Source organism: Apteryx mantelli, chromosome 3 (genome assembly GCF_036417845.1).
Source record: "Apteryx mantelli isolate bAptMan1 chromosome 3, bAptMan1.hap1, whole genome shotgun sequence".
In the NCBI taxonomy this organism is placed as follows: Eukaryota; Metazoa; Chordata; class Aves; order Apterygiformes; family Apterygidae; genus Apteryx; species Apteryx mantelli.
In genome coordinates, this window is record NC_089980.1 from 42,309,264 (window position 1) to 42,322,566 (window position 13,303).

The 13,303-nt window shown below is 45.3% G+C and overlaps 1 protein-coding gene across 1 annotated transcript in view; it reads right to left on the reverse strand.

Annotated features, from left to right (window-relative positions):
• Window positions 1-9,250: 9,250 nt before the first annotated feature.
• DAAM2 (dishevelled associated activator of morphogenesis 2) overlaps window positions 9,251-13,303 on the reverse strand; it is a 125,938-nt gene continuing 121,885 nt past the window's right edge. The window contains exons 23-24 of the mRNA XM_067293187.1: window positions 11,824-11,994; window positions 9,251-9,739 (exon numbers count right to left, since the gene is read on the reverse strand). Of these exons, the coding sequence (XP_067149288.1) occupies window positions 9,524-9,739; window positions 11,824-11,994 (387 nt within the window). The 3' untranslated portion in view covers window positions 9,251-9,523. The remainder of the gene's footprint in view (window positions 9,740-11,823; window positions 11,995-13,303) is intronic.

Below are 13,303 nucleotides of genomic sequence, written 5' to 3' on the forward strand. Positions count from 1 at the left end.
GGGATTTGTGGTAGCCCTGGTGCAACAGAGCTGGAAATAGCTCACTAAGGCTTGGGGTGAGCACAGAAATGGAGGCACTCAGCTCCCTTGGGCAGACCGGCTGCTGGGTGATGGCTGGCACCCCTTCCCTCACCCCCGGTGACCCCATGCAATGGGAGACCTCAGGAGCCTTCCCTTCCTGCAAGCAGTTTCCTTAGGCCATGCATCAAGAGATCAGTGCAGAAGTTGTGTCCCTGCCTGCACCTCCCACTCCCACCAGCGTGCTGGAGGTCCCTGTCTTGCTCCAGCCAGCATCCAGCTCCCTGGCAGGCAGGAGATGCAGCAAGTGAGCTGGAACTCCTCATTACATTTGTGTTGTGTTTCATGCTTTGATCTTGGCTGGAAAGGGGATTTTTTTTTTCCAGCCAGGAGGCTCCTCCTCATTAATTAAGCATAGGAAGGAAGAAGGGAGCTCAGCTCTGGGAGACAGGGACGAATATTTGTTTTAAAAAGCAAAAGTTAACCCTTTTGAAGAACCCTAATTGTTTCCTTTCAAAGAGGCTTAAAAACAGCCTCTGGAGACTGCTATTTCTGTTATTGGATTATTTTGAGGCTTGGACTGTACTTTGATATAGGATCAGGACCCTCTAGATTAAAAAGAAAAAAAAAAAAGCTTTCTGGAACAGACAGAAAAAGCCTAGCAAAAAAAAAAAGAAAGAAAATGCAAATGCTTAAGCTCAAATCTCATTGTTAAACATTTGCTTTGAGACACAGACCAGCAAGGTGACACCAGCTCTAGGAAGGCTGGCTGCCAAGCACATTTCTGGCTTCACAGACAACATCGTGCACCCCAACCGCATGGGTGGAAGATCCCCATGGATCTTCACCCAAGCATAACAGGCATTAAAGACTAGAGCTTTCTAGCGGTCCTATTACGCAAGTAAGCCAAAAAAAAAGGGGGTTAGATGCTTCCCCTTCTATTTAAGACAAAAACAGGTCCCTTCACAAATGGGTTTAAAATACATTTAAGAGCTGTTGCTGCAGCTCTGTGGATGCCTTGGGAAGCTGATGAACCTCTACATAACAGAGAGGACTTTGGCTCCTGGGCAATCGCACCAACCTGGGGCTCCCGCTGGATGAGCGCAGGGACAGAGGCCTCAGATCACCACAGTCATCCCACCCTCACGCGTAGGGGACAGGGCACAGAAAATGAAGAATGAATTTCTGGCATTACATACGTCATCACCGTAGTTTCAAATATCAGTAAAGATTCAGACTAGCAGTTCCCTTTCACAGGCTTGATGTGAAGTTTGGTGTTTGAAATCAAGTTAAATCCAAGTTAAATTCTAGTTAGTCTCCCTGCTATTTTAATCCAACTTGATAATGCACTTTTTTTTTTTTTTTAAAGCAACAGCTAGACACCTTGCCAAGAAACAAACCAACACATGGAAACCAGACGCTCCAGACTGACATCCTACCCCAGTTTGTCCCCTCATCAAGGCACAGGCAAACAGGGTATTTTTGCTTTCTTAATGCATCTGTCCATCGCTCTCTTAGATGACAAATCATTCTGCCAGGCTGGTGCTCAGACAGAACAGCAGGCCCCCCAAAAATGTAGCAAAATGACATTTTACCAGAGTTATGTGACCCCACAAGCACTGTCACCCTCATCTCCCCTAATAAATCCACACCAAAACCAGGGGTAAAAAAAAAAAAAAGACAAGAAACTCCACCTCCCCAAAAAAGTCTGACCAAAACAGGGATAAACAGTGACCATGTCTCAGATTACAACAGCAGGAAGTTCATTAGCTGCAGAAAAATGAAGAAAAAGAATAGTATCTAGCACAACAGCCTTGAAAACCAGAGTTTTGGATGGGGGGGGGGGCAGAAATCTTTAATGATTTTGTTTCCCAGCAGCGAAAGCCAGGTCCCGAAGGGCCGCACGGCTTCTCCCTTCCGGAAGGTTCCATGGCCGCCTTGGCACAGACAAAAGCGCCACCTTCATTTAGACAAAAGCCAAAGGTTAAAGAACGGGAAGAAAGGAAAGGAAAGAAAGAGAAAACCACCAGCCCCCCATCACGGGGGCAGCTGAGCCCCAGCAGCAGTTTTGCTCGGACAAGCTGGGCGGCCCTTACCTCCCTGCTGCGGCTCCAACCCCTTCGCTGCGTTAAAAGAAAGGTGAATCTTGCCCCTGCAATTTAGGCAGGGCACCCTCCGCTTATTCGAAGTGGTGAGGGCTCAAGCGCCGCTGGGCTCGCCGCCTGCCTGCCGGCCTGCCCTGAGCCCGTGCAGGCAGTGAGCCCCGGGCTGCTTCTGGTCACTGCCAGAGCCAGCAGCCGAGGCTGCGCTGGGGTCCCCGGGAAGCCATCTGCTGCACGAACCTATGGCGCTGCTAGCAGGACTCCCGATCCAAAAAGCTAGGCGTGCGCTGCTCAGGAGCTCGTGGTTAAAATGGCCCCCCTGGGTGAGCTGAAGATGAACGTGTGGGCTTGCGGTTGAAGGATGAATTTGGTCAGCAAGCTGTTGCTGTTTGCAGAGACAGGGAGATATACGTGCAAATGCAACCACTGCATACGCTGCACCTAAGATGAAAACAAGGTTATGTCTTTGAGCTCCAAGGAAGTCCTCGGCCTGGCCCCTGGTTTACCCACTCTGAAAGCGCATCTCAATGAGCTCCAGCCTCTCTCCGCCTCCTACTTGCCCTGCTGTCCTCTATCCAGTGTCTCCTCCACCCATGTCCCTGAAGGCTTCAGCCCTGATGTTGGCTTTCCTGGCTTCTTTTCAGCTGGCCTTATTTAACTCCTTCCTTTGAAGCAGGCCTCTCCTCCCCCTTTCAGTCACTCCCTTGCTGTCAGCATACCGCTTAGGTAAGTAAGCAAGCGTATAGCCAGCGTCTTAAAACCTGAGCTTCCTTCATTGGCCTCCTATTGTACTGGTATGTCTCAATGTGGATAACAAGATCTTCGCTAGCAGGACTATCTGTCTTGTCTTTTTTTTTTTTTTTTAAGTGAACTCACATGTTCCCTTTGCTGTTCTTTGCTTTATCCACAGTCTTTTTAAAAGATGACCTTGGATGTGGTAATGATGTGGTGGCTCTGTGGCTAGTTCCCTACCATTGCAAAGTGGGGACGTGCTTGTGTTCACTTTGTTGCTTGCTCCCCCAGAACAACCTGTGAACCTTCTCACCCAACCTGCAGTGACTGTGTCATCTAAAGAGCTAGATGCTCGTGATCAAAGAGAAAGACCCATAGCCTAGCAAAAGAATGCACCCAGACCCCAACTCACCTTTCAGACTTTCCAGCAAAACGCACAGAAAACTCAACTACAAAGAAATTTACTGAGACACAGTGGGGACAATATATCTTTAATTTTTTTTTTTGCTTTTTTTTTTAGTATTAGAGTATATTCTTATAAAAAGATATGGATAAAAAGGACACTACAGGATTTGTACATTTAATTCACTTATAGTCTTAAACTGACTAAGAAATGAGGATACGCCAAGGCATTACAGCAGCACACAACCTCCCACTTTGGTAAGCAGCATTGTACTTTCTAGCTTGGCAGGCAGGAGCACGTCCCAAAGTGACCTGTGAGTTTCAAGCTGAGCAGGCTTGCAGGGAGGAGAACGGCTGGAGATGGAGGTGGTTTGGGAGAAGTGCAAGCGTAGAGGTACCTGAATCTCCTTACAATTCTCAAAACTGCAAAGGTTTTTAAGGAGCCTTTTTAAAGGTAAGTGTGAAGGAGAGCTGAATGACTTGTTATGGAGGCTTTTCCAGATCAGTTGGGTGAGAGCTCCTACTGGTGGACAGCCCTTCACCATGCCCTTCAGGAGCCTTGTGGAACATCTTATAAACAGCCAAAACAGTCCAAAGGGGAGTTTTGATCCAGATGCTGCTATGAATTATGCTGGTGTAAACCCAGGGCAACCTGTGCTGGCTATACGGGAACTATTCCACATTAACACCAGTAACAGAGAGGACTTGTTTTAAAAGATCTTTTGAGTGTCCAGACTCTCTCTTGAAAAGTGATGCCATAACCCCTTTCTAGACTAATGGCATCCTTCTCAGCAAGTACAGTGAGCAAAATCTAGCCAATTTCAGGGGATTCTGGTTATCAAAACTACTACTCAGAGTAGCAGATAGCTTTAAAAAAAAAAATATATATATATATACACACACACACACACACACATAAATTCTACGTTTTCAGTTGACCAACTTGTGTTAACCACGTTGGCCTCTTCAGCCTCCCTTCCTTTGATAACAGAAACTAAGGTGGCCAATGGGGGCTAACTACCTGGATGACAGACGACCAGAGATCTCCCACGTTCAGGACAGAAGCTGAGGAGCAATGGCCCAACACCTGGGGACTGCTAGGAACTCCATGAGTAGAAAGCCAATCAGTAGAAAGATTTTGTTGATCCTGTTGATGTTAATGGATAGAAAGTGAATGTAAATTCAGTGTCCTTTTGGCATCAGTCACTGGTTAAAGCTAACAAGCAGCAGCACTGAGCACACCCTAAAGAACCTAAACTTTCAGTAAGAAAAACAGTCCAGCACTTCCGGGTGCAAAGAGAAGCTTGGGGAGGGGGAAAGAAGGAAAAAAGGGAAGGGGAAGAAATCCTGGTTTCTTGGTTTTGGAAATAGGAAGGAATAATAGCTCTGAGAAGAGAGAACTGTCCCAGTTTGTCTCACACAACATGTTAACTCTGGTGAGAAGTTACAGGGCATGAATTACTTTTGTACATCTATCCAAGCTCCTTTGGATCATGGCAAGAATTTGGGTTGAAGGGTGAAGCCTGAGTGAACAACTGTGCAGTTTAACACTTTTCAATCTTCCCACTGTGATTCATGATGAGAAAATAAAAAGTTTTTTTTTTTAAAAAAAAAGCTCTAAAATAACTGATCTGTGTAAGTTCACCATATGCTTTAAAACACTTGCTTTCCCAGGTCCAATATCACTAGGGGCAGAGTGATAAGAAGAAAGCCAAAGGAAAGGTTTTTCTTCCTCCTTTACCACACCAACACTGCTCACACGCAGCCCTCACCTAGCTCAGCTTGCTGCAGAATAACCAAGCCAGATGTCTAGCTGGTGTAATGCCCTGGCATGGTCTCAATAGTCTTTGCTGTTATGCAGTGTATACATACAAACATAGCAAACTAAAATAAGGCAAAATAAATAGAGGTGTCAGATTTACAGGTTCCCCTTAGAGATTCCTAAAACCTTTTTTTAAAAAAACATATAACCCCCAAACAAAAAAGAAAACAAAAACAACCAACCCAGAAACAAAACTGCATACATCATGTACATCATCAACTGTACAACTGATCTCCATTCCCCTCACGGAAACTCCTGACACAAGCTTCTCCCATGCTCAAAGTATGAGCTTTCCTAAAAAAAAAAAAAAAAAAAAAAAAAAAAAGAAAGATTCAGCCAGTGGGGCTGGTCGTTACAGAAACACCTGCCCCACAGCCTTCCGACAGGGCCCCTCACACTTCCTTTCCCTTCCTCGGACATTGTGACCACATTACAGAAATGCTTCTGAAGGACACGCAAATTGTCTCTCTATTGGGAAGTCTCTCACCTCTAAACACTAGTCCTGCTTCTGCCCTTGTAGGGAACTGGTGCCTGGACTACAGATGTGCTACAGGGCAGGGAATGACCTTGCTGCCCTGAAGTTACTTCACCTTGTAGCATTTCCAGAGAGTTGTGACTGACTGAGAAGAGTGACCCAGGCCAAAGGGAGCGAGACGGTGAGGGAGTGAAGTAAGTTTTTCAGTCTTTTCTAGGGTCAACCTAATGCAACCTTCTTAAGAACAATGCAGAAATCCAGAGGTAAGTGAGGGAGGACTAGACCTCTGGGGACAAGGTTTGGAGAGCGAAAAAATACTTCCCCCTCTTGGTGTGAGGAACTCTGTCATAAAGCTAGCATTGCCTGCATTTCTGTAGGAAGAGTAAAGCAGAATAAGTCCTGGATTATACACCTCTCTCTCACATTTCCCCCTGTACTTATTTCCAAAGTGAGAGCAATTTTATTTAAAATGCTGGTGCTTGACACAGCTGTAAGGACAACAACAGACCTTTGCCCTTCTCCGGATCTCAGAGCCTGATGGAGAGGGTCACTCAGTGTTATGCCTCATGACAGCCTGCTGTACCTGCTGGGGCTCTGCTAGCACTAGAGGATGCTGAATATGATTTTCCCATCTCCTTCAGCAGTTAGCGACTCTACTGCAACTGCATATGAAGAACAGAGCACAGCTGCACTCACAGCACCTAAGTGACTAGATGCAAGGACAAATGCAGCTTCAGCAACAATCTGAAGCCAGGCCCTAGAGCAGAGCCATCTTTTTCCTTATCTTCTGTGTGGCCAGTCTCATCTTCATATGGTAGACATATTAACAGGCCTCTCCACTTGTCACCACTTATAAGAAATCACTACTTGCCTCAGCGTTCAACCAAGCTTTTCCCAAACCTTCTCAGTGAATGTTTACCATGTAGTCAACAGTCAGGGGAGACTGTTCAGCATGCTGAAGGAAGCCTTCAGCCACCAGCAGACACTCTAAAACAGAAGTCTGGTGCTCTATGATGCTAAGACAGTTGAGCTGCAATGAATCGGGGCGTGACTCCAGGCTTTCTGTCAGTCCCAGTAATGTATCCCACAGCTGATTTATAGGAGTTGTACGATTCTTTGTGTCTGAGTCAGGGAGGTGGCAAAACTAAAGCAGCTTTTTTTGACTCTCTCAGCATGGCTGGAGTACCATGTACCACCATACAGGATCTCTAAATCAGCACTGAGCTGCGTACACAAATGAACAGATGTCTTATCACATCATATCCTCTCTCTGCTTTTGCTACATTTGTGGCCTGGCAAAGTGACTTCAGTTTCAAAAAGCACAGCATGAACCTGGTTTGACCAGGTGGGGAGAATGCTGTATTTATATTCAAGGGTTTTGCCCTGAGCTGTTCCTTCTCTGACAGCACTGCCATGCTGACAGTCTGCTTTATCAAATAAGTACCTGGGGAGCAAGCAGCCGTAAGCTGGACAGAGCCATGAGTCACATCTTCTTGCACCAGGGCTGACCTTGACACTATGCTTGAATTTCTGAGCAAGTCTTAAAACCAGGGAGAACACAGAGGGAAAACACTACAATGTTCTAATCCTTAAAAACATCATCTTTGGAATTCAGAGATTATCTAAATCTAAATTTGACTGTATACCAATTTGGCACATATTACCACCTCTCATACGGCTTACATGGCATAGGTTATATGGCATGCTTTAAAACAAGACAAACAAAAAGGGCTGGGATATAGCATGTCTACTTCAGGGAGCAGCAAGGAGCTCGTTAATATAATTTATAAGAGACATTTTTAAAAATCCATTTTGTAATTTAAAATAAAAATGCTTAAAAAAGTGAGAGTTTTTTCTTAAATTTTCAAAAACCTTTATGAAATAGTCTTTCTTCTAAAAGGTGCTTGTGTCCGCTGCAGTGTGCATTGCTGTTAATTGCTAATCCCAGAAGGGGAGTGGGATAATAAGGGAGGAGAATGCACCCAGCTCTTGTAAGATACCAGCTCTTTACGATGAGTATTATACAGAGGCGCGGCAGTCTGGAATGTCGTAAATAGGGAAATTCTGGGGTGGGAGACTCAGTAAACAATAAAACATTAGAGTTTAACAATTATGACTTATTTTGCTTTTTCCCATAGTTTACAAAATTATTTTACTCTCAAAGTGTTCAGAAAACCACCACAGTTTGCTCCCCCAGTATTGGTAGTGTGTAATACTGATGCTGTTCTGTTCTGGAAGTTCTGTTCTGCAGACTCAGTGCAGAACCTCAGGTTGAATGACATTCAAAGAAAAATCAAACCAAAAGATTAAAGTGACAAATGAAGCTTTTTTCACTTCCCTAGGATTCCCTGACATTTTGTGCTGTTGACTACTGATGCACAGTTTGCACCTCTAGTGAGAGAGGTGAGTCCCTCTCTCAATTGTTCTCTCTTCTTCTTGCTTAGGAGGAAGAATCCATCACCATTTCTTTCTTTTCCTCTTTTCCCTCTCTGAGGAGGATGATCAAAAAGGAAGACAAGATTAAAAAAAAGCCCATGACTACCCACATAATCCCCACCCTTTCCTAGAGCCATGAAGGTACACAGAGTTCAGGAGTAAGAGGTGTCTTCTTGCGGTTCTTTGCTTTTTTGGCTGTGCTTCACATGTGTAGTTTAAATACAAATTTCTTTTTTTCCTATGAGTTAACTCATCTCCAAAGCCTGCTCAGTTTATACAGTTCTGTGTCCTCCTCAAAAATTCTCAGTTTTGTATATGGGATCCTCCATTTGTTCATCCTGAGAAATCCCTTCAAAATGGGAAAGGCTGTGGGTTCCAAGGCTCTCCTTTGACACCATTCATATCTTACTGAGTTATGTGATTCACCTAGATAGGAGTGGGGTGTGTGCAGTGAAGCCCATTAGATGGAAACTCCAGTTCATCCCAACAGCAATTGCAGTGAGCATCAGGTGGAGGAGAAATCTCATTTCTTGCAGCCAGTGACCCCATTTGTTTTTCGCTACTTGTGACCTGTGGATGATGCTAGAGAACTCCCAGTTTCCACTGGGTTGTACTAAGAAATGTTGCACAAACAGGTAAGAAATGTTCAGCTGCTTCCCTCCCACCCTCCAGCAATGACAACAGGCTCCACAGGCATCTATTTCTAACCTCAAACAGGCAGTGTCTTACTTTTCTGAACTGCAAGCCAGAGCTCCTTTCCTAGGAGATGTATTTCTTATCTTTGAGGCTCAACCATCAACAAATTCCAGAAAATGGCTTTTATAAAAGCAGAATCCAAAAGACTTCAGCGAAGTATGTCATGTTGATTATGATTCTTGAATTCCAATTTGTTCCTGAACCTGATTTCTTCCTTCTGACTAACACTTTGGACAGTGTAGGCCACACAAGACTATTATACAGCACAGAAGATCAAAAGCATTTTTCACGTTCTAATTGACGGCTTGCTGTAAAATCCAATCCTGGAAGGGGACTGGAAACACCAAGAACCACTTCTTGACAAGCCCCCCCGAGGCCAATCTAGATCTTGAAGAAGCAACAGGTGTGTTTACAGAGCTGCTTTGAAATTAATGTCTTCCTTATTATCAGCAAGATGGAGAACATAGCTAGTTTTTACTTTGGCACATAGAAAATTATCCTTCTCCAGCTGCGAGGCAGTCCACAAGGCCCAAGTACTTTCTGTCATCACCACAAGGCCTTTGATGACACAATAAACTCCCAGAAGCAAGTCTGTTAGCTCTGAATGGCCAAGTCACAAACCCTGCTGGCTCCATAGAGGCACTTCTACAATGGTTCAAATTAGGAGCACAGAGAAGGGATGAGAAGAAAGCTGATCATAGAAAGGTAATGTCTCTAGCCACAGGCCAAAGAAATCCTTTGGAGCAGCTGTCAGCCAGGCACCATTGCACACATTCATCTTCCTTGTTTTGCACTTTTTCATCATCTTCTTTTGGTTGATTATTTTTCTTCCTCTTCTAATTAATAATTTAGCTTTGTCACCACCCGCTCCCGGCTTGTCTCTAAGCCCTGGTTCCCCGAACGCTTGCGGTTACGCTTGAGCTTGGATAAGTCTTTGTCAAAGACTTCACCTGACCTTAATGCTGATACCAGGTCATCAAACTCCCCACTCTCCTCGGAGATACTTCCTGCTTTTGCTTTCTTTTGTCGCCTCTCTTTTTCCCTCTGCTCTTTTAGCTGTGGAGAAAGACACAGAGCTTTAGTATTAGCTAACTGAGACACTAGATTACTAGAAATACTGTCAAGGAGCAGATAGGTGTGTCAGTATGGTTTAGGAAAAAAGAAATCAGGAGCTTACATACAAGGCCATCACCAGTGCCAATGGCACTTGACAGCCATGCTGGCTTTCCCCTCTTCTGCACAGGCAAGCAGACAGCAGGAGAAATGAGAAATGAGTAGTATCTTGTGTTTGCGTCACAAAGCACTACCACCCTGGAGCAGGGAGGAAGCATGGGATATGTCTATGCTGCAGCTATTTTGCACAAATTTTGCAGTAGGCTAGCGTCAGCAAAGTAACTGTGCCAAAGTGATACTCTACAAATGATGCTGGCATAAGTGATTATCCAGCTTCTAGGGCCAGGCTTGCAGCGACCTCTGTGCAGCAGCAGCTACTGTGCTAACAGTACCTAACCTAGTGAGTTTAAAGTCAGCTTGAATGCATCTACACAAACCACAGTCACTACTATAGACACAAACAGTTTTGCACTTAGGCCAGGAGTAGCTACATTCAGACAGGCAGAAAGGTCACAATGCGGCAAAAGGAGGAAAAGAAGAAGGAAAAAAATTCTGACAGCCGTAACATAGGCTGCAAGCTGAACACATTGGAGAATGAAAAGTGCATGAGAAATCAAAATATCAACAGAAACTCTGTCCACCAAACAGCTCATGTTTGGATGAAGGCAGCATCTTGCAGTTTGTATGAAGGCAGCATCTTGCAGTGATGGGAACAGGAAGGAACATTGCCTTGAATCCGGAAAAAGAAACTGGTTATAAACAGAAAGAGTAATGAAACAGTCCAAATGCACTGTTAGTGTCACGTGGACAGCAAGTACTCAGCCTGGGCAGGGAATAGAACCACTGATTTTACAAATCATCAAATAGGTCCATCTGTCAATGTGAGGCCCTTGGTCTCACTAAAGTGGCACCAGGGAATTCGGTTATCTTCCACACTGGTCAGCTACATGATTAGTGGAGACACCAAGGCACAGATAAGACTTTTGAAAGGCAGGTTGCTCATTCTGTGCCTTAGTCCCAAGCTGCAGGAAGACTTTTTCCATAAGCAAACTACAACCCCTGCCCTGATGCATCAGGTTTGTCAAATCATCTCAGTGCTTTAACAGCGGGCTCCTGTACTTTCTAGGCTAGCTGATATGAAACTTGAGTCTAAGTCCTGGCATTTTATCTCTTTGTCCAACAGTTCCAAGAACCCTGCTGACATCCAAGAGTTTTACCTGTCTCCTCTTCTGACTAGAGCAGAACAGGGTGCATTTGGAATAACAAACATTAAAAGCAGCAGTTCTCTTAAGCGTAGCCTGGGGCTGTGGTGGCTGCTGGAATTAAAGTGCTGGCAGAGTGGAAGGATGCAGAGGAATGCCGAGCTGTTCTCAGGCTTCAGGAAAGTCTGAGGTTAGAGGGGGAGGCTGGTTCACATGAATCCCTGGGGATACACACATCAGTCTCCCAGCAGCAAAATCAATGATGCGCACAAGCTCTCTTGCCACGTCAAGGACAAAAGCAGCCTCAGTAATCAAGACATTAAGGCCAGTCAGAGAGAAATATTGCTAGTGTAGGTTGAAGTAGGCACCAGGGCATTCAGTGTGTTACTATATGCTGTCAGATGACAGGCACAGAGCAGATGATGATAGAGGCTGAGTGGAAGCTGACCAGCTGGCAGGACCGAGGGAAATCTGGCTCCAAGAGCTTTGTGCAGAGCCTGCAGCCTGAAAGGAGGACAGTCTGACCCTGGGCAGGGGTAACACCATGTTGCAAAGTGCCAGGGCAGAAAAGGCAAGGCCAGAGTTGGGTACCTAGACCCAAAGGAGGTAATTTGGGAGCCAAACAGCATGCCCTTGAGGTCTGACAAGACAGCTGACAGGAAAACATCATTTTTTGTGAGTAGTAGGACCAAGGGAGGTGGCAGGGAGAAGGGTATGAGACAGACAGGATAGGACATGAGCACTGGAACTGGCTCTGTCAATCTTTCTCTCTTGAGACACACAAAGGTGATGAAATGAAATCCCTTCCTGTGCGTGGGTTCTCACCATGGCCTCCATGCGTGCCCTGCGCTCCTCCTCTTCCTTTTTCTTCCTCATATTCTCCAGATCTTGCTTGGCCTCTGCAAATGACTGTAAGAAAGTGTCGAAGATACCAAAAAATTCATCTGGCTGCATCTTGCCCTCGTTCTCTCCAAAGTGCTTCAATGCCTTCGCATACTGTCAAGGGGGCAGAAAACATAACAAGAATTAGGCAGGCAGTCTAGTAAGGCAGCAAGGAAAGCCTACGAGTAGCCACACATGTAATTTAAACCTCTGTGAGCATTCATGTGGCGAGTAAAAACTTCTCCCTGGCAACCCAAGCACCTTTCCCTTAAGGCAGGTGCCTCTCTCCCTAAATAATCTGCTCTCCTGGGTATCCTTTGGGCAACACAGTGCTGGAAAACACTAGTATCTACTGATGCCAAAAAAAACTTGTCCAGTGCCTGAGGATGATGGAGTGATTTCAGAGGACAACTGTCTGATCACACCTCAGCTGCAACTGTGGGACAGCAGGGGCAGGAAAGACAGTATATCCAGTGAGCTAGCTGGGGAAAAAACTACTAAACAGGTAATTTTAGCTCATCATTTCCCCTTCCACCTTCCTCTTTCCTTTTCTCCTCAAATCCACTGCTAGAAGGATTGGAGGTAGAGAGCTTTTGAAATAATGCTACAGTCTGTCCTCTCAGGAGCCTTTTGCTATGTCATCCATCTCTCTGGAGTCCTCTGAGTCAGGGTGTTGCCTGGGAGAGAGGAAACTATGGACAGACATGACATGAGAGAGGGGCAAGGAAAGCAGCCAGGGCTCCCGGGCAGACTTAAAAGAGAGTGAATACATCACAAATAGCTCTTATTTTAAAAGGCAAATGTTGAGGCTGCAGGATGCATGTGGAGACTGCCAACTGGCGGGACTTCAGTCACAGGGCAGTCCTGATCTGAATATGGTGAAATCACAGCAAAACCTGGCTCTTGGACATCAGTCCTGCAGAACTTGTACTCTCTCCTTTGCTCTCACACACTCACAAACATCCCTCTGTACTCACTGAAATGCACTCAAATGCATGTGTATATAGTCTTTCAGCACCATATATGCACATGTCCATAACTCCTATATAACTGTATGCATCCAACAAACTGTCCAAACACCTTCACTCACACACCTCTATCACAACAGGCAGCACTGGCAATACACTCCTGATGGCATTGGTGCCCTGATGCACAACTGCCCTAGCACACTCTGCCAGCACTTTAATGCACCACCACTGACAAGCAGAACATCCCTAAAAACATCCGCATTCACTAAAACAAATCCAAGGTATGGATTGTCTTCAAATTGTGTGGACTCAACTCATACTAACACAACCCAGCTTCCCTTTCCTTGGGTGGGTGCTCTTGCAGAATGGAAATGATACTGAGAACAATTCAGGCTCAGCTCCCAAGGAGAAAATGAGTTTGGAAGCAGGTCTTATAAACCCCTTTGGCCCTGTAC